General features: G+C 42.4%; 1 protein-coding gene across 1 annotated transcript; it reads right to left on the reverse strand.

Moving 5' to 3' along the window:
- Positions 1-999: 999 nt before the first annotated feature.
- Positions 1,000-14,435, reverse strand: ALDOB (aldolase, fructose-bisphosphate B). Its single transcript, XM_065880002.1, has 9 exons — positions 14,375-14,435; positions 9,743-9,864; positions 8,689-8,900; positions 7,599-7,653; positions 6,495-6,655; positions 5,517-5,600; positions 4,470-4,644; positions 3,853-4,052; positions 1,000-1,533 (listed from the first exon to the last, which is right to left on the reverse strand). The coding sequence occupies exons 2-9, from the start codon at positions 9,852-9,854 to the stop codon at positions 1,438-1,440; spliced, it is 1,095 nt and encodes a 364-aa protein (XP_065736074.1). The 5' UTR covers positions 9,855-9,864; positions 14,375-14,435; the 3' UTR covers positions 1,000-1,437.
- Between the last annotated feature and the right edge of the window lie 7,333 nt (positions 14,436-21,768).

Raw genomic sequence — 21,768 nt, forward strand, 5'->3', positions numbered from 1 at the left:
TAGTTGTTTTTAGACAATACAGATACGTGGAAATAAACACTCAAACACTGTAAGAGCACGTATGTACAAATCTTCCCTGTGCCCCATTTCCAGGTCTTTTTCCTCAGAAGTCCTTTTGAACGAATTCTGCTTTATTATTCTAAATCATATGCTCATGCCTCTATTTCCTAATTTATTTACTCTAAATAATACCATTTATCTTTGTACTCTTCAAGACAAAGAATTTACTACCTTCTCCTATATTTTAATTATAGGTATGAATATTTTAATGATTTATATCCATTTCCCTTGTTATTTTAATAGACTTAAAGCACTGTTTTTTTTTCAAAGCACTATTTCTTAATCCATCAATTTCAAGTAGTATCCTGACTCCCCACTAAGTAAATTAGTGTTCCCTTTGCTTTCCTTCACTTCTCCTCCCCCTGAATTTCCCACCTCCTGTCATTTAATTACTTTTTTTCCCACCAAAATCATTACTTTTATATTGTCCAAAGTTATAATGTTTAAATTCTCTCTTGTAACTATGGTGGTCTTTAATGCTTTTTCTATAGGTTAATTCTGAAAACTGGAAGTCAATAAGGTATAATTATGTGAATATTTCTTACTGCAAAACGAGGTAGTGTGCTTGGATATGCAGAGGAAGATGCAGTCCTATGTCACCAACCTGGGCCACTTGAAGAGGAATGCTCCAAGCATCAGAGTCACAGTGATTCTTTTATTACACTCCATATGTTGCTTGAAATCATTTGACATTGTAGCTTGCTTCACATTATGAATAGTTTTCATTTCTAAATACCCTGAAACTTGAAATCTAGCTTGGTAGTTCTCAAACTTGGCTGGAGCGTGGCCTGAGTATCTGGGTTTTTAAATTTTGGTTATTCCAATGAGTAGCCAAAGTCGAGGATCCTGACCACTAATATCAGTCGCGTCTGTGGAGTCAAAGGTAATGAAATATATTGAGCCCTTTGAAAGCAAGAGCAAAAAGTAAAACTTGATACAAACTGAAGGTTTGTAGAACATTTTATTTCTTTTTTGGTTGCAGCTGTCTCCTTCATAACCTACCACTGCTAGGACTGTTTAATAAGACACAATTCTCTGCACTCAGCTTATGAGGTGTTTCATTTGGTTATGTGGATGGACAGTTGATACTGTTTTAAAGTTTATTCTTTTCTTAGATGGATACTGTGGGCCATGGGGAGCTGGAAGTGTTGTAAGGAAATCACTGTGTGAAATTTCATCAGATCCTTGATATTCAGACTTAGGTTTCAATAACTGATTTTTTTCCTTGTGTCTAAGAACTTAACATGCATTGTGTTTCCAGTAGTTCCAACCTAATTTTGTCTAATTTCCAGGGTCAGTCGAAAGGTTGTTGTTTCCTTTCTGCCCTCCTACCAAGACACCTAGAAGCGCCAGAGCCTGGCTGGTCGGCCTCGGATTCTAGTAGGTATAGCAGGCTGTGAAGAGCGACTGGGTAGAAGCAGCACCAGAAGAGCCCGTGTGAACATACTGTCCTTTGGCTGCCTGGCAGTTAGCCTAAAAAACAAGTGTGATAGAGGAGACCGAGTTAGAGCAACCCTCTGCTTGACCCTCTTTGCTTCTCATTTGAAATCAGCTTCACCTTCATGTGAGTTTTCTCTGTACAGTGATTTTGCTAAATATTGCTGCTGATACCATTCCTTTCCTTCTATAATGTTACTTCCATTTTTAATCCCAGTTTTCTGAGCATTTCTCAGGCAAGCCTGAGGTTGTGTTACCGAGAAGGTTTCTTTTTAGTACTAACAATATTGCAACAACAGTAATAGAAATTCAAGTTAAGAAACTTCTCACTCATATAGTGATAAGGAAATGGAAATTTCAGTCCCAATTTGGGAACCTTGGAATAGTTGAAACAGTCTGCTAGAAAACTGACCAGACATAAGGTCAAGCATCAAGCAGATGCAGCTAAAGCTTTACTATAGCAAAAAACAAAATTTTTTTAATACATTTTCCATTTTCTACTTATATTTGTCCATAAGAATATATAATTTTTATGTAGTTGTTATCATAATATCATTTGATACCCTGTGTAAATTCCAGTTGAAGGTGAGTTAAGAATTATGAAACCTGTAATAATACTCAAATGCCACTTAGCAGTACCCCGTCTTCAAGTCTCTGTTGCTATTGTCCAATCTCTCCAGGACTTATTTCTACATCTACAGTGATTTTCAAAGTTAGGTTTCATGGACTTAAGCACTTGTTAGAAACGGAAATTCTCTAGCTTGACCCCAGAGCTTCTGAATCAGAAACTCTGTCGCTGGGTCCAGCCACCTGCGTTTTAACACGCCGTTCAGGTGATTCGGATGCATGCTCAAGCTTGAGAACCGCAGCTCTAGATGATAAACTCAGCATCCCTTCTTCTGTGTGGATGACCCTTTTGAGCCTTACTTTCATAATCCCTCCATCCTATTAGCTATATTAGCTTCCCCCTCATCAGCCACACACCAGCACAGCCATATCCATCATCATCACAAGATAAAGCACTACTGTAAAATCTCACACCTCTCTTATGCCCCTGAGATGATTTTTTTAGCTTCTCTGTACCCTTCCTTTCCTTTAGTGCCTCATCATCAAACTTCTGGCTACACCTGATTCCTTGCCCAGTCTCCTCTGTCATCAGCAAGCCGAATAAAGCTGTCAATCAAATTTTGGTACTGTTTCATCTCCCTGTTAAACTTGGATTCTTCAACCCTGCTCTTTCCCATTTAGGTTGATATGAATCTTGCTACATGCATACGAGAGCTATTAGGAACGTTCAGGATCTAAGTTAATGTACCACAAACTCTCATTTCAGCTGCATCTTGCTTGATGCTTGGCCATAACCTCTGGTCAATTTCCTAGCAACTACTTCAACAGCTATTCCAAGTTCCCCACTGTAAAGACTGAAATCTCCATACCCTTATCATTCTCAACAGATGGCCTCACCTGTAATCAGTGATCAACCATTGCATCTCTCCACCTCTACAGACCTGATTCCAAACCCATTCTGTCTCTTCTTTCCTATCTCTCCCTCCTTTCTAAGACCTACTCTGCCACCCATATTTAATATTTAGTCTCATGCAGTACTGTTTCCTCTAAGTCCTTGTCCTCTTCTAATCTTTAATCTCTCCTCTGGCTCCTTCTGCTTTACAGTTAAACGTGACAATCTCTCCTATCTGGCTAAACTCTAAGCTCCCTGAAGGCAGTGGCTGTGTCTGCTTTGTTCACCCCAGTGCTTGGCTCCTAGTAGGTATTCAAAAAGCAATTTTAGTAGCTAAATAAGACCATTTTTCGTCCTCATTGTTCCTGGTAACCTTTCTGTGTCTTTTCCTGACGAGCGTCTTGAATGGGCACCTTTCCTTCATTGACCCTGTTTTGTTAAGGGTCACTGATATGCCCCTCAATGACAGTATCAGCCTTTTCTCTGCCTTAATTTTTAACCTCTTTGTAGCGTATTGTTATTGACCTCTTGAAACTTCATTCATTTGTTCCCAGAATCCTTGGTTCATCTTAATATATTATTGCTGCTTGTCTTGGTGGCTTCTCCTCTTCATCTTCCCAAAATAAAACGTGCCCCAGGTTCATTCCTTGGCCCTCTCATCTTCCCTCTAAAGTGTCTCTGTGGAAACCGTCCTTCAATCTACCATCATCAACTGTACTACCAGTGCAGATAATTCAAAACTCTGCAGCCTTAACCGTCCTACTCAGCTCTAATGCCACATTTGAAAATGCATGGTAGACAACTCTCTGGAGATACCTTCATGGCCTGAAGAAAGCAATGCAAGCAGGCCCCAAGTATCCACTTGATCAAGTAGATAAGAGGTAGTAGCATCTTACCAGGGCCCGCTTCATAAAAGCCTCCTGGGTTGCCTTCTTGTTTGCAGCCTTGCCACTCCAGGCAGCCAGTGCACTGGCCTGCAGGGCCCGTCCATAAGAGAAACTTAGTTTCCAGGGCTTTGGTAGAGGGCAAAGGTTGATAGCATTGAGGTTGAGAGTAGCATCCTCTTCACTCATGCCACCAGACAAAAAGCAGATGCCTGGAAGGAGAGAAGCCATTCCACACCACTAGTCCCAGTATGTACCCTGCTTGAAAAAGCAAGCAAGGAGCCTGAAAGAAATGTAATGTCTCAATCTTTCCTCCAATTGATTTGCATGGGACTAGGTTGGAGAAATTAGTTTGCCTTTGCTGAAGCTAGTTGGACTAAGGAGAGAAGGGTTTTAGTAAATAAGAGGGCAGTGAAATGTTGAGGAAATCAATGGATTGTGTGCATTTGGACAGACTCAGCATAGGTGGTATCATGGAGTTCAAGAGGGAAGTGCTGGCTGCATGTGAGATATCAGAGGTCTGTTTCATGGCTAGAAGCAGACTACTCCTGGACAAATGCAAATGCTTATGGCACTCCTTCAAAGAATAAGGACTAAGACCTCAAGTCAGAGAAGAAAGAAAACCTTACCAGGAACAGCTGCAGGAACAGTACGGTAGAGAGCTGTGACAGTGGCCATTGCCACCTGCTCTGGAGTATACTTCTTGGTGGAGGCATGTCCAGCAGTCACCATGTTGGGCTTCAACAGGGTGCCCTCCAAGTAAACATGATGGTCATTCAGGGCCTTGTAGACAGCAGCCAGGACCTGAAGGACAAGAGGCCCAAATAGGTGAAACCTAGAGCCAGCCGTAGAGTTACCTGACCTTGACACTTCTACACTGCAGGGACACAGGATGAAGGAATTCCCATACGTTACTTGGCCAAAGCTTCCCAACCAGCCCCTAGGCTCAGTCAGGGTAATGCCTGCAAACCATAGCCATTGAGCACAGCCAAGTTGGCCTGTCCCTGCTGCCCCTCCCCTAACTGCTCACCGCATGGACTACCAGCATGGCTCTGCTTCCTAGAGGCCCTTCACTCCTTCCTTCCCATTACTCCCTTTGGTCAGTCAAACCTGCCTTAATTTAGTTAGTTGGGGACATGTAAACTGGCCTCCATTCTCCATCCCCATAGAAGCTGAGTGATCATAAAAATAAACATTTTAGAGACAGAAGTGCTTTCAGATCTCATTTCAGTCTACCTCATTTTGCAAGTAGAGAAACTGAGGACTCTCTTAATCTCTTACAGATATATTGTGGCTAATTTAAAGTCACATGTGAAAAAATTACTTTCTAATTATATTTTCTCATGGAAGCCTCAGCTTATTTTAAAGTTTCTTAGTTTAAACATAATGGAACTGAGGTCCAAAAAGGTAGTATGACTTGCCCCAGGTCCCACAGCTGGGAACATGGATGCTCAAACCCTAATCTTGGTAATGCAGATCCTGTGCTTTTTCATAAGGAGTGTACCATGTGCCCAAAAAAGTACAAGGTTTGATAATACCTCTTTACCTTCTCAGTGCTACACAGTGATTCTAACTGTAGAATACCTCATATATAACAGCTGATATATGTTAAGTAACAACGGTTGTTTAAAACAGATTTTTCAACTGGCATTGGGACCTTTATATTTAAGACTTACCTTCTCAGTAACATACTGGCAGTGTTCCATGTCATGGTCTCCATCAGCAATTACCTCTGGTTCAACAATGGGTACTAGCCCATTCTAAAAAGGAAAATGGAGTGGACAGAATGAAGCTCTGTTCACTAGGATCCTTTCTTTAAGAAGATATTTAACAGTTGTAATTGGTACAAGGTTGAAGCTCTTATGGAGATTTACATATAGGTGACTTAAAGGCAATGAAATTTAATGGGATGTCTAGTAAGCATTTGTGGCTTAGCCAAAAAAGAACAGTGAGGGAAAAAAAGTTTTCCTGGAAATGGGGTAAAATAAATTCAATTTATTTTCTTAATTTCTATATCTTATTCTAGAGACTAATCTAGCTAAATCAGAACCTAGCTGTCACCCTTTTAGGGCCATCAAGCTTAAATCACCAATAAAGATGCCTCTTGTATGAATTAACTAAGGAATTCAAGCAGAGTTTACAATTCTGACTGGGAAGCTCCAGGTACCCAGAACTCAGGTAACCTCAGCATAGCACCTGCACAAGCAAATCAGACTTAACCTGGATCCCAGAGACACTTCAACATATGTTGGAAACTTTAGCATCAAGCTACCATCCTCCAAGAAATTATATGAATTGGAACCAGATCAAAGCTGTCACCCTTGAGCTGGGGACTTAAGAGGATCCTGTCCTTGGACATGGTGGAGCATAGACAAGCAGATGCCCTGCCCTCAAGAGCCTATGCTTTTAAGACTCAGTTTACAGTGCTTTGGTAGAGGGCTACACTTGATGGCATTTGCCTTTTGGACTCATAGTTGACTTGTGGAACCAAATCTTACCCTACTACACCTAGTAAAAGCAGTGAAAAATGCCATCAGGATATACTGGTGAGAGAAAAGGAGGGGGATCACGTGTGGTTACAGTAAAATTAGAAAGACGGGCTTTGAAGAAAGCTTTCGCTTCCTGTATTTTAGCCCAAAGGGAAGGAAAAGCACCTGCTGACAGATGCTGGCATAGCGGGCCAGGGTGTTGGCATTTTCCTGGATAGCAAGGTGGGATGGACACTGGTTGTCAATCTTCAGCACAGCACGCCACTTCCCAAAGTTAGCACCATCTTTCTTATACCGAGCACAGCGTTCAGAAAGGCCATCAAGCCCTGCAAGTCACGAGAGAGAAAGGCTTCTCTGTACCCCTGACCCCTGGGGCTGCTGATAAAGTGAAGTTCACCCTTGGCTTAGCTTTCAGTCGTACAGCTTGAGGACCCAAGACATCCAGGCAAAGAAATATTACATCCAGCAAAGAAATAAACATCCCAGTACTGAGCCAAAAGACCTGGGTTAATAAATATGGTTTTGACATATAATACATATTGGATAAGAAGAATAAAGGGAACTAATATTTATTTAGTACTTACTTTGCTCCAAGGCATGATTCTAGGCATTTCGCACACCTTATCTCATTTAATAATCATAACAAACCTAACAGCTGTTATACTGTTATGACCTAATAGTCATATTACACAACCTTCACAGTTGTATATTCATTTTGCAGATTTGGAAACTGAGGCTCTGAGAGGTAAAGTAACTTCACCAAGTTTGACAGAGCTGGGATTCAAATTCTGCTTAGATAATCCAATGCTATGGTTCATACTTGTCTACTTGGGCAGCGATGTACCTTGCAAAATTATCTAAGCAGTAAGTGATGGAAGCAGCATTCAAACCCAAGTGTGTCTGATCCCACAGCTTGGACTCTTTCCTCTCTACTGATGCTAGATTTTTCTAAAATAATATTCCCAAGTATAAAATATCTTCTCTGTGCAAGACACTGTGATAAGCACTCTACGTGCATTGTCTAATTTAATCCCCACAACTATTCTGCAAAGTAGATATTGTTATCCCATGTTAACTGAGACTCAGAACATTTAAGTGACTAGCCTGAGGGCACACAGTTACTAAATAGAGGAGCTGGGGCTAAAGAACAGGTGTGTGGCTCTAAAACCAGTGTGATAATTCATATTTTGTTTTCCCTCAATCACTTCTTTGCTTCCTTCATTTCTGGCATATACTGGCATGATTCGTATCAGTGGGCAATGTCCTTACCTTGAATGGTGGTTTCCTTGTTTGTTCCTGCAAGGGGAGCACCTCCTTGGTCTAACTGTGAATATAAATAATTAACAAGTTATTAGCAGGTGTCAGGTATCTCAGTAAAACACAAGCAGAGCCCCTGGTGCTAGATATTAGTTCTCATCTTTCACAAACCAAGGAGTTGAATTAGGAAGGTATTGTATATTAGGCATTGAGGGGACACAACTCAGTCCACAGCAGAAGGGAAGTTACCTGGAAAGAACAATGTAAGACTGTCAACCCTAAGAGGAGGGAAAGTATAGAAAGCACAGGGCTGGAGCTTGGAAAGTAAGAAGTAATCTCATAGTACCTGGGATGCAGAGGTGCCATGTAAGAGCCACTTCCTTTAAATTATTCATTCATTTATTCAAGAGACATTTATTGAGCACTGCACATGCCAAGCCCTATGCTATTACAGGAGATAAGAAGAATAAGGATGCAGCCTCTACTCTCAGCATAACAGAGGCTAAGGTCATGAGCCCAAGAGGTAGACAGTCTGGGCCTGAACTGGCTCCAATTTTGCCTTGCTGTGGGCGAATTATACTAGTTGTAATTCTGTTTTCTATCCTCATCTCTAAAATAGGGATAATAACTGAGTTTACCTCCAGAGGTTGTGAGGAGTAAATGAGTGCTTGGAGTTGTAAGCACGTGACAAATACTAATGATCACTCCAGAAGTTCACGTAGTTTTGGAAGACCCAGTTACAATAGAACAGTAAAGTGTTTTAACAATAACAGCTATCATGAACTAAATAATAAGGGTGCGACAGGAACTGTTTTACAAACTCATTTCATCCTTATAAGAACCTGATGAGGAAGGTACTATTATTCCCATTTTAGAAATGAAAAAAATTGAGACACAAAGAGATTAAGTACCTCATAGAAAAATGGTTGAAGGAAGAGGGTACTGGAAAGCTCTAGAAGAGGATCTGGTTTTCAGTGGGAAGGTGATGATGGAAAGGAGTGAGAAGAGCAATTAGATGATGAGAGTGGGCCTCGTGTTGGCCGTGACTCAGCCACTGTGTTGGGAGTGGGCCTGTGGTGAGGTGGGAGCGAGATGTATTCACCTTGATTCCCACCACGATCCCTTTTTCCTTGAGGATGTCTCTGAACAGCCTTCCCTGGCTGTCCTTCTGGTAGAGGGTCTCATGGAAAAGGATCACGCCCCCAATGCTCTGGCTGATGGAATCATCCACGGTGAAGAGGATTTCGCGGAACTGCCGGCGGTTCTCTTCAGTGTTCTCCACCTTGATCCTCTGCAGGCGGCTCCCCATGGTGCCTATGTGGGCGAGTAAAGGCAGCAAAAGGAGCAAGCCAGGGCTCCCCTGCCGCCCTCCTCCAGGCCAGCTAGTGACCCTCACCAGGATGGACAGCAACACTCTCTTTTTTATTCAGATCATCAGAGCTCCTGGTGGACAGCAACACTCTCTTTTTTATTCAGATCATCAGAGCTCCTGCCTCGTTTTCTGCCTCCCCAGGGAAAGACTGTTGTTGCTGTCAGGATGCTGATGAGGAAGTGCATGGTCTGGTCGTGTCAGGGTCAGGGTGGAAGCCACCATAGGGTCCAAGTGGGGCTGCACAGCCCTCAGGCCTCTCTGGTCCAGCCCTGATCTGACTGGATATACAGAGAGTGGAAGGAGGGGTAGGGCAGGCTCTTGACCTCTCTGGCTTCTATAATTTTATGGTGGGCCATGCAGGCCACCGTAGCTCTCCCATGTGCCATCCTGAGCTGCTCTCAGTCACAAGCGCTGCCCTGTTCCTGATGTGGACGTTTCCCTGCTCTCAGTGCCCTTCCTTGGCTGACTTTACACTGACTTGTCATTAGCGGCAGAGGTCTCATCCTGCTTACTGAGCTCCTGGCCTTGCTACAGCTTGGATTCAAATGATCCCTGGCAAGGGGGTCTTAAAATGGAGGGCTTGAGCCTGTTTGCTTGGTGTTCAGAAATGTGCCTTCTGGAATGACAAGACTCAAAAGGTCTAGGCTTACTGAGTCTTCCGCTCCCACTCCTGTATATATAAACCTTTACTTCCTCTGAGAGGAAAGAGAATATGATTATCAAGTTGCCTTTGCTAAGTGTAGAATCAAGAGTATGGTTGTTGTGTGATGTTTCTTGCACTCACCTACAGACTCATCTGCAGCCAGGATCCCCTTCCCACTGGCAACAATGCACTGGGCAATCTCTGAGAGCTCCTTCTTCTGTTCTGAAGTGAGGGCTGGAAATTGGTAGGCCATGGTGACAGGTCTGGAAAAGAGTTCAGGAGAGTTAGCTGTGAACAGAACTGTGGGTTGCTCAAATGGACTCATGACCAAGACAGCAGGTGTGCAGAAGAGCTCCATAGGCCCCTCTGACATTTCTGGTCCATTTCCACAACTGGCTAAATAAATGAGGTCTGTTCTGTTTTGGGTTTTTCCCCCTTAAGCCTAACTAGCTGCGATTAGCCATAATGGATGAAGGTGGGATGACAAATTTCATGGTGATCCTGAAAAGAATGCCTTTCAGGAAACTTTTGGGATCACTGATCCTGAGACCAAACCAGCTAATGAGTATCCACTTAAATCTGACAAATAGAGGGCATGGCAGTAATTGACTATCTCTTTATTCTATGGATTCCTGGTACCATAAGGGGTTGGATGGCTTGAGGCCAGGACAGTGAGGCTTTCAGCCTCTGCGGCCATTCCTCACTTTGCTCTGTTAGCCTGTAGTCCCCGCAGAGTATTCTCTAGGCTGCAAGCTTGAGAGGAGAAACCACTATTTGCCCTTGAATTTAACCTCCCTTCAACTTTGAGACATAGAGGGTGGGGTGTGTCTCCTTTTTCTTATATTCAACCACCTATGAGACCGTTTGGGGCAGATGCAGAGGATTTTCCCTAAGCATTTCTGGGCTGGAGATTCCCATTAGCTCTAAGGATGCCGACGTCATATGTTGATTCCTGCTCCAGTAATTCGCAGCTTCACTGCTTTAGCAAGGAGAGACTGGCTCAAAGATCCCCTATCCAAGCAAGTTCTTAGCAGTGGTCATTTGAAGGGGATCATTGCTCGTGTTCGGCCGCCACTTTGGGCTAGTCTTGAAGATGCAAGCTCACAGGACTCTTATCTTGGATGTAGAAAGAATGGCTTTGCATAGGTTGGATTATCAAAGAATAAAAATGGTAGTAAAGATTATCTTGAGCGATTTCCTATCCAACCCTGTGGCCTCCTCCTTTCCCCAGTCTCCTCTCCCCTCATACACTCATACACAGGGTAGATGCCCTGTGTCTGCTTTCTACTTTCTGGAAGCCAAGGGACACCTCAGTTCTCTTTTGATCCATTCGACAATGAGGTAACCAGGACAGGTATTATCTTCATTAATTAATGAACAAGCTAAGACTCCGAGAAGTTAACTGACTTGTCCAAGGTCCCAGCTAGGATGAGGCAGAGTCCCCCACCCAGTTCTCCTTCTCATGGCAAATTGATTTCTTCACATTTTCTGTATCCCTTCAAGGTAGGCTCTCAGAACTCTGTCCCTTGATATGAGAAGTCAATGGCTACTGAACTAATTCCTGAGATGGTATAACTAGTGGCACTCTTACTGTGGCTACTCTCACTTCAATACTTAACCCCAAGGAATGGAACCACGATGCTGTCATTGGGGTACCAGGACAGGTTAGTGGGCAGTGATTTCTAAAGATGATTTTCCAAGGCCCTTCACATCCCAGCCAACTGAAGATAGTATTTCTTCTGTTTATATATTAATTCCTAAATTGTAGTTAGGGACTGTTAGCTTTGGACCTGGCTACCAGATCTTCCTGGCAGATAAAAGCCAACCTGAGGTTGGTAACCGTCAGGCCAAAGTACAAATTTTCTCTCAGTTTAGATATCTGCACAAAGGAATTGACAACTACCAAAAAAATAAAGATGTTTCCTTAACGAAATAAAAGGAAAACATAGCCCAATAATAGCGAATGATCATTTATTGCCAAGCACTCTGCTAATCGCTTTACATGCACTGTAAAATTTATTCCTCACAATAATCTCAAAAGGTAGTCAGGCTTCCCCCTTCTCCCACCCTCTGCCATATAATAGATAAGGAAAGAATATAAGACAGTTTAATTATTTGTCCAAGGACAAATAGCTAATAAGGCACAAAGCTGGGATAAAGGGCAGTACTAGTATTCCCTCTTTCAAGTAAAGAGTGAGACTGATGAAAGTAATTGGCCTTTGGATGACTCTAATGTCCTTGATGACACCCCCAGAGTACCCAAAATCATTGGGCTGTGGATCATTATCCTCACATCACATTACCAATTCATAAATATCTGACACGTTCACATGGAAGTATATCAGACAGACCTGGGCTCAAGGACCAGCTCTGCCTCCTCTTCACTGGGACCATGGGCAAGGTGGTTAACTTCTCTGAGTCTTACCTTACTATGGATTAAATGGCTATAATATCTGCTCTGGTTGTCTCACTGCCAAATGGATCACATGTAATCTGTGAGCACCCTGCTCACTGTAGTTGCTCAGAATATATTTGTTGAATCACATGATAAACATGAAGACGCTTTATAATGCATTATGAAAATGTCAGGTATAAGTATTTCTCTCTTTTTTAATTTAAAAAAGTAATTGCCTAAGGGACTTCCATATTTCTGTTTACTACCAAGCTATTTTCTTCAGTCTGAGTGTGCTGACTCAACCAGAAAAGAAAAACAGAGAAAAGGTCAAATTGAACAAATACTGTTTATGAGAAGTTAAACTTCTACAGAGGGATTAAAGTTCTGTACCACATCAGCACAAATGTTGCTTTCCTGTTAATCATAAAACAGGGTCACAGGCCACTGTTCACCACTGGAAGAGAGGAGGCCAGCTGGAAGTGGGCAATGATAGAGAATGATTTCTGTGCCCCTAAGCCTCTGCTTACTGAGGTCTCAAGCCAACTTTTCAAAAAGTGTGACAGGAAGTTGTTCACATTATATGATTAAGTAAAAAAATAAAGCAAGTTTCAGAAAAGTATGCAATACATAATATCACCCTTTTTTTAATTAAAAAAATGGTATACACACATACTGTTCATGGGTCTATATAAGCAGATAATAACTACACTGAGGTTACTCCTGGGGAATGAAACAGGGTGGGGTGACTCACAGTTCACTTTATGGATTTTTTGTAATGTTTGATTTCTCAGAGAGTAAGTTTACATATTACATTATTTACTATACATAATATATTAACAGGTAATATTGATATATATGCAAATCTGGGAGAAGGTTGTGAGTACAAACATATATGAATAGAGGGCAACCACAGAAAAACAGAGCTATAAGTGATCTCAGAGATATCTGTATCAACCCTGCTAACTTTAGAGATGAAGAAATTGAGGCCCAGGAAGAATATGTCTGATGCCCCGTCTAAGCTGTGATGTTTCAGGACTGTAAATCACATGCTATGGGCTTATGACTCGGAATTCTTTTCCCAATCCTTCTTTAGCAGAATAACAGATGAAATCCTATAGTATAATTCTTTCTGCCTTCTTTGAAGAGGTTCTGTGAAAATATAATAATTTGTAAAATACCAATATTTAACTCCTGGAGGAATATAAGGGAGTAGAAAATCCATTTGCTTCTCCATGTACAAGGCAGATAGAGTTTCAAGAAGACATACATGAAGGGCTTATTCACTGAAAGCCCATGATTGTCAGGCACTGCAGGCAGCACTTTTTAATAGACAGATGCAGGAAGATGCCCACAGCTTTGTTACATATCTGATGTCACAGTGGTAAGTACAGTGAGATGCTCTAGAACAGCCTGATCCTTGGAGCCTTTGAACACACATGGAGCAGCTCAGAAAGAGACCTGAGTGTTGCTCTTTCCTCTAAATTGGCACCTAAGCCAAAGGAACTCCTAGGTTTACAGCAACTACACTGCATTCCCTGCCCCAGCACCTCAGGTCTAGTCTGGGCCTGGGTTGTCTGCAGATGAGCCTTGGCTAAAGTGATGGTGGCAGCAGCGCTAGAGTCCCTGCTGGATCCACATTAGCTAACGGAACCCTAGGTAACTATGTAAAGAGAAGTTTATTTTAAAAGGCAACATATCCTCACCTATTCTTCAGATAGTAGAACAAATGTACCAAAATACAACAGCAGCTTTTGATTCCAAATATCTGAAGCTGTAGGATCTTCAGAGTAGGAAATGTTATAGAAAGTATCAAACAAGGGAAAGGTTTGACAATTCATAATCAAAGGACGACTATACTCTGTGATGCCTGTTCCATTTTCTCATTTGAGCAGTGGGTGAAGACGAAGGGCAAAACAGGCCAAGAGTTCATTTCTGTGACAAAGAAACTTCAGTGCTAGTACTAGTAGGTGTGGGGAGAGAATGAAGAAAATGACATAAGGCGATAGATATGTAAATAAGTCATCGGAATAAGCAGTTGTTATGGAGGGAGTAGAAATGAACAGGAATCTCAAACACTGAGTAGAGCCCAACCAAACAGGAGTATTCAAGATGTTTTTCCTTCGCCAAAGCCTCAGAAGAGCCCTCCTACAGGTAACACTGGTAACTGGCATCAATCCTGAGCATTTGCCACCACTCAAAGAGCCAGGGGAGGTAGGGAGAAAAACAATCATTTCAGCAGATCACCATGTTTTCAGCCACCATCACATTTTTCCTGAAAACAAAAGCAAACAAACTTTCCCCTCGCCAGGCTTAGCGCTATCATTAACCCCTGACTCCCTGGTGCAGTCCTGAGAGACAAAGGAAGTTCTTTTACTTACAGTTTGAGAGAGGAGAGTCCTCTTAGGTCTGTCAGAAGCTGTGGATGAGGCAGCAGCTGCCAAATAGGATGAATCTTCAGGAACACACAGTTTTTATAGACTTCTCACCCAAGGGTTTTTTTTTGTTTGTTTTGTTTTTTGTTTTAACTTTTACCCTCCCCTTCCCACCTTGGCCTGGTAGAGAGGTGTTTAACCAATAACTCTGATTGGCTCATAAACAGCCAATCCTTCTAGTCATGCTCACACACTCTCTGTACTCACAGAATGTTAAAGCTATAAGTGACACCTGGAGACCTTGTAGTTCTCAATCCAGACTCTTCATTTTACAGGTGAGGAAACGGAGACACAGAGGATTAGGATCGGTAATGCAGTGAGTGGATGACTGGGCTCTGGAGTCCACCAAGGAGAACTGGGAAGCACGTTAGCTTAGCTCCAGCAATTACTACACACATTACCTTGGTCAAGTTTTTTTCACTTCTCTGAGCCTGAGTTTCCTCCTCTCTAAAGTGGGATCTGAATTTCACAAGAGCATTAAGTGAATTTATAAAGTACCTGCATATAGGAGGCATTCAAAGATCCTTCCCAGTTCCCCCAAACCAAGCTGGGCTCCCTGATGTTTTTAATGTCAGAACACAGTATCTTTTACTCTATTCTCATTCTCTCTCAACCTGTACATTTTTGTCTTTAAAGGTGGTAAAAACTAGAATAAAACTTAAAGTGACTGATGCAAGCCATCAGCTCCCCTAGTTACAGCACTGTCTAGGTACAAGTTCATTCTACAGGGTTTTTTCTCTGAGCATTAAACCAAAGTCTAATTCAAGAAAAGGCAAATAAAAATAGTGTATGCTTCCTGAGGCAAATAATCAAATAAAAGTAGTGGAGGAATCTAAGAATAATGGAATGACCATGATCACAGGAAAGTATACATTCTCAGGAACACATTCCTTTGGAATAACTCATAAAATAGGAGAAAAGACCCTAAAAAACCAAAGTGCTCTATGGTATAAAGTGTAACACTATAATGAGTGAAATATCAATGAAATGAAGGAAAAAGAAGCAGGGAGCTGGGTTGTCTAAATAGAGCTGAAGCTCAGACAGCTTCTAAAAGTGGAGAGTGTGAGACATTGAAGGTGATTATTGAAGGAAATTGAAATGTTTGGAGCACAAAACCGAGGCTCATTTGTCTGGGGAAGTTTGGCCAAGGTCTGTCCTAAGGGTAACCGAGCTTTAGACCAGCTGAAGTTCCCATCAGCTCTCTTGACTCCACCTGCCTCCACAAGGCACACTTTTTGGTTTCCCCATCTCCACCTGGTGCTTGATTCATCAGACCAAGATGATTGATCTGGGGACATGTTAGAGCTCATCAAATTTGATTTTGTTAAAGGAGAAAGGAGGAATAAGAGGAGGATGCTGATGAAAGAATGGAGACTGGGGTTAGTGATCATTGTTGGGGGCCAGGGCTGGGGTGGTCAGAACCGTAACTGAAACATTTTACCTGCTGAGAAATGCATGGTAGAAATAATTTTCCTTAGGCTACTAGTACTAATTATTCTTGTTACAACAATGACAACAATAATAATAGCTCTTCTTTGAAGTTCTATGATGCACCTGGTTCTTTTTCTACATGATCTCTAATCTCAGCACCTCTCTGAGGAAAGGTTTATTAGCCCCACTTTCTGGATAAGGAAAACTGGTTCAGAGGTCAAGTAACTCGCCTAGAGTCACAGGACAGATAAAGGGAGTGCCTGTCTCACTGCAAGTCAGTGGTCTAAAGCAGAGCTGCTTACGTTTTGGTGACCTCAGACTGCAGAGATTAGTTCTTTCCCTCTCCACCTCCCAGCAGCTTATAACCTTGGACGTTAAAACTATATTAATCAGGGAAGAATGACTTGCATCGGCAGACCTAGAGGGCCCTGGTCTGCTGAGCATCGCTGCACGTGAACAGCAGACTGGCCAGGCATGTCCGAGGAGCATAAGTACACCTGTCCCCGAGTGGTGCCGCCTGCTGCTGCTCCCATGGCATCAGCATTCGGCCACTTCCAGGGTCTGATGTGCAGCTGAAACTCAAAGTTCAGCAAAGCAAGGATAAGGCTTAATGGACCTTAGAGAAACTGCAACTCCTGAGGAACACAGACTGCTTGCAGCTTTTTTTTCGGTAAACGGGCCTCTCACTGTTGTGGCCTATCCCATTGCAGAGCACAGGCTCCGGATGCGCAGGCTCAGAGGCCATGGCTCACGGGCCTAGCCGCTCGGCGGCATGTGGGATCCTCCCGGACCGGGGCACGAACCCGTGTCCCCTGCATCGGCAGGCGGACTCCCAACCACTGCGCCACCAGGGGAGCCCTGCTTCCAGTTTTTTAAATCTCTTAACTCAGTAAAATGTTCAAAATTGATATATCATGATATGTGGACTTGGAGGCTGTGAAACATTGTGGAATCCCCCAACCTCTTTAGTCCTCAGTTTCACCACCTGTAAAATGGGCTAGTAATGCCTCCATCAGAAACTGATTAAGAAGATGAATGAAACAACACAGGACTAGGAATTTAGTACAGTTATTTCATTAAATAATTGGACCTGAATGTATAATTCTGATTTAGAGGCCTCTGAATGCAGACTCTTCTCACAGGCAATCATAAGACGGTATCATTCAGGATCACTACTTTCAAAACCTCCAACAACTGCCTCATTTATTCTCCACTGTCTGTCCCACTCTAGATACTTCCAATTCGAATATGATTTTTACATGAGTTAAATGTATTCATGCACAGTATGAGGTCTGAGTCCACAAACTTGCACGTGCAAATAAATCTCATGTTTCATAGAGTTATACTCACTGTAGTATTAGTAACATTATAGACAAAGAACTTTCATAAAAACGGGCTACATCTACACAATGCAAGGAAGAACCATGGATGGATCAACATGACATTTAAAAACATCGTTTCTAATTTGTGGGACAGACATTTTTCTTATTGTATTGCAACCTGCTTTGGTGGCTGGGATGGTTTCAGGACCCTGAAACCAGCAGTCACTATCTGGGTCACAGAGGGAGGGCTAGTTGTTATCTCAGCATATTTCACAAAATTGTTATTGAGGTTCTGTGTGTACGGCACTTTGTTAGCTACGGGGACCTTTTGTAGAGAATAGACAATGAATAAGACTGGCCTGTTCTCAAGAAACTTATAAGAGATGGGAGGAGAGGGTTGAGGTCAGAATCAAATTAAACCAAACCAAGTAAGAGAACGTACATGAAAGTATCAAGAGACAGTTGTGGCGGTGGTTGTTATTGCAGTGTTCATGGAAGACTCTATGAAATACATGACTGAAAAGTCTAGATAGTCTGGATTTTTACAAGTCTAGGTCATCTTCCATATCAACTGATTCAGCCCATCAGACTACAGAACCTATGTGGGTCTCCCCAGCATCCAGCACCATGCCTAAAGCACAGTAGTCACACAATCAATTTTTGTGAATAAATGAATCAATAAATATATGAATGCTTTCTCATCAATCTCAGAAAAGTCTGGAGTTACTGTCTTATAATTCTTACCCCAGAGAACTTTGAAATAATTAAGAGGTAGAATATGACCATTACTTTTCTCTAAAACTATACTAGGTTCTGAAAGCTCTTCTATCACTGTTTATTTGGAATTTCACAGGCATCCAGGCTGCAGCTCCCCTGAAATGGTACACATGAACCACAGTCCCCTCTTCCCTTCTAAAAAAAATTGTGGTAAAATACACATAATATAAAATGTACCACCTTAACCATTTTTAAGTGTTCAGTAGTGTTCATTACATTTACACTGTTGTGCAACCAATCTCCAGAACACTTTCCATATTGCAAAACTAACACCTTATATCCATTAGACAACAACTCTCCACTTCCCCCTCTACCAGCCCCTGGAGACTATCTTTCTACTTTCTCTCTGAATTTGACTTCTCTACGTATCTCATATAAGTGGAATGATACAGTTTTGTATTTCTGTGACTGGCTTATTCACTTAGCATAATACCCTCAAGTTTCATCCATGTTGTACCACATGTCAGATTTTCCTTCTTTTTAAAGGCCGCATAATATTGCAGTGTGTGTGTATACATATCATATATATATATCACATTTATAGGATATAGAGATATAGATATCACATTCTGCTTATCTCTTCATTGGTCTGTGGACACTTGGGCTGCTTCCACCTTTTGGCTATTGTGAATAATGCTGCTATAAACACGGGTGTACACTTATCTCTTCAAGACTGTGCTTTCAATTCTTTTATGGTCCCTTTATTAATTTAGCAGCTTGATTGAAGAAGAAGTCACATACTATATAATTCACCTATTTAAAGTGTACAATCCAATCATATTTGGTATATTCACAGAGTATTAAATGTCAGTTTGTAAGAGAAATGTGGTAGGTTTTTTAAAAGCTCAGAATCTGAGGGTGTAAATTTAAAGCATCAGAATGAAGCCCAGGGTCAAGAGCCATTTGGGTGCAGCAGACATGGGGCTGGAAGAGTCAGGGATCACCTTGCATTGCCTCATGGTGATGTTTTTCTATATCACTGTGAAGTCTGAATTGCGTGTATTCTAGGAAGACTAGAGTGCCTGTGTATGCTTATGTAACTCAGGTAAGTAAATTTAAAGTTATCCAAACCCTAGGGTTTAGAATACCACCCCCTTGAGACTAGAGAGAAAACTGAAACTTGAAAAGTGATAAAGAACTTGAGGTTTTCCTTGCCTGAGGAAATGTGTATGTGCAGTTAGGATGCTGCACAGGCAGAGTGAATTGGAAAGAATGGGCTGGAGACTTTCAGAATTGCTGAGTGAGCAGTACTTATCTGACAGGAAAGAGTTACACTGTTGTCAGCTGTGACCACCACTGTCATTTTCTCCTAGTCCCTCATGGTGGGTTGTTTACTGCTTTGTCAGTGTTTTCTCTTGGTCTTTTGCTCAATCATCTCAAAGTCCATTTTTTCTCTCACTATCTAATCAGGACTGTCAGGTACTTATGTCATTTATGACCTCCAGCATAACACTTCTTTCACTCTTCCTTATCTCTTTGGTGAAACTGCCTGGGGGTTTAGTTGTACCCCTGACTAGCCATGGGAGTGAAGGAAACTGCCTTCTCCCAGTCTCCCTTTTCTGATGTGTAAAGTGGACCTAGTGATACCATTCCTGTCTGACTCTACCACGTTGTTGCTCTGATTGAACAATATCATCTATTTTTTCCTTGTTTTTGCGGTACGCGGGCCTCTCACTGTTGTAGCCTCTCCCGTTGTGGAGCACAGGCTCCGGACGCACAGGCTCAGCGGCCATGGCTCACGTGCCCAGCCGCTCCGCGGCACGTGGGATCTTCCCGGACCGGGGCACAAACCCGTGTCCCCTGCATCGGCAGGCGGACTCTCAACCACTGCGCCACCAGGGAAGCCCCTTGAACAATATCATCTAAATGATTGCTATAGAATTACAAAGTGTAATAAACCATGTTACTTCATGGAAGCAGACATTACACTGCTCTGCAGTGTGTACACACACACACACACACACACACACACACACGTGACAATCAGAAAACAAGGTTCTGGCCTTAGCTCAACCCTGAATAGCTGGATGACATGGCCCAAGGAAGGGCACTGCCATTTGTTGAGCGCTTACTTCTTACAGGGCCTTTTCTAGGCACTTCAGGAAGAAAACTTCATTTAATCACCAGGGTAGGTACTGTTTTGGAGAGGAGGGAGTTGATCCTATCTCTGGCTGAAGAGATATTTCACCATTAGTAAGCAGCAGGGCAGGGACTGAAATACAGATCTGCGACTCTAAAGCCAGCCTGGGACCTTGAACCCATCATCTGCATGGTGAAGGCAGGGGTCCCTTCTAGCTGCGATATTCTGTGGTCTTTTCCCCCGAAACTGCATGTTTTTTACATACACAGTTGTCCAAAAACAATGGAAATGGTTTTAAACAACAATATAAGAAAGTTAAATTAGACCATAAAAAGTTTTCTTTGGGGAAGTACTGTTGAAATGGGTTATTTATTGACTAGAATTACTCAAAATACTGGTGTGTATGAAAGAAACTGGTTGGTTCTAACTCCTTGTCTCTTATTCCCCTGCTCTTTGGGTTTGTTTTATCACACCTCAGCACTCTTTAGGAATGAAGAGTGCCAGGCTGACTAGATCCAGAATTACACTTTCCTGGAAAGCTGGACTAAAGGCCTAGACACTGAGGGGCTGGCAGCCAACCAGTATATGCAGATGGCAGGCCAGTCAATTGCTGAGTGACCACCTCAGTGTCACCTACCCTCTCACAAAAGGAGGAACAGGGTCATTCAGCCTCCCAGGTAATTAATCCAGTCACCTACAAGCTCAACTTTCTGCTTTTCTGAAGGTCTAGCCATAAATTTTTTTGGCAAGTCAATACAATTTAGTCATTAAGGATTTGGACTTTGAAGTCAGCTAAAACTTGCTCCCAATTCCAGCTCAGAGCTTCCTGGCTGTGTTACTTTGGGCAAGTTCTCTAACTTTGTTGAGCCTCAGTTTCCTCAGCAGAAAAAGGATAATAATAAAACTTAACATTTTGTTGGAGGATTAGATTGAATAATGAACCAAAAGAGTTAAGTATAATGCCTGGCAAAAATAAACTACTGGATAAACAGCAGCTCTTGTACTGCCTACATCGTCATCATTCTTTTCTCCTCTCCACATTCTCCAAATTCCCTTCTCTCTTTCAGTTACCAAAGAGTTGTTCCAAAATTTTTGCTTCCACAGCATCCAACCTCATCATCTCCTGTGCCTTCATCCTGGATCCTACTCTCAAAAGCTTTCTCCATTTAATATGCAGAAAAATTAAGCTGGATGCTGAGTGCATCTCAAAAGTTGCATACCGGGCTTCCCTGGCGGCGCTGTGGTTGAGAATCTGCCTGCTAATGCAGGGGACACGGGTTCGAGCCCTGGGCTGGGAGGATCCCACATCCGCGGAGCAACTGGGCCCGTGTGCCACAACTACTGAGCCTGCGCGTCTGGAGCCTGTGCTCCGCAACAAGAGAGGCCGCCATAGTGAGAGGCCTGCGCACCGCGATGAAGAGTGGCCCTCGCTTGCCACAATTAGAGAAAGCCCTCACACCGAAACGAAGACGCAACACAGCAAAAATAAATTAATAAATAAACTCCTACCCGCAACATCTTATTTAAAAAAAAAAAAAAGTTGCATACCTATACCCAAGAAGAGGTACCCTCCCCCTTAGAAGGTGGTGGAACGCTGTGGATGAGGAACAGCGTTTTTCACCCAGTATGTGAACCAGAGAAAAATATGACTTAGCCACCGAAAGAGATGAAGAGAGGTTGAAACAGGCTTGAGAACACTGAAGAAAATGGCAACATTATTTGTGGAAAGC

This window comes from Phocoena phocoena, chromosome 6 (assembly GCF_963924675.1).
Source record: "Phocoena phocoena chromosome 6, mPhoPho1.1, whole genome shotgun sequence".
In the NCBI taxonomy this organism is placed as follows: Eukaryota; Metazoa; Chordata; class Mammalia; order Artiodactyla; family Phocoenidae; genus Phocoena; species Phocoena phocoena.

What these genes read in the sequence shown, in the direction of transcription:
- ALDOB (XM_065880002.1), bottom strand. Translation starts at nt 9,854, where the DNA reads ATGGCCTACCAATTTCCAGCCCTCACTTCAGAACAGAAGAAGGAGCTC. An exon ending in CAAGGAAACCACCATTCAAG is followed by an intron (nt 6,656 to 7,598) that starts GTAAGGACATTG and finishes CGTGACTTGCAG; the next exon opens with GGCTTGATGGCCTTTCTGAA. An exon ending in TGTTCCTGCAGCTGTTCCTG is followed by an intron (nt 4,053 to 4,469) that starts GTAAGGTTTTCT and finishes CTCTCCTTCCAG; the next exon opens with GCATCTGCTTTTTGTCTGGT.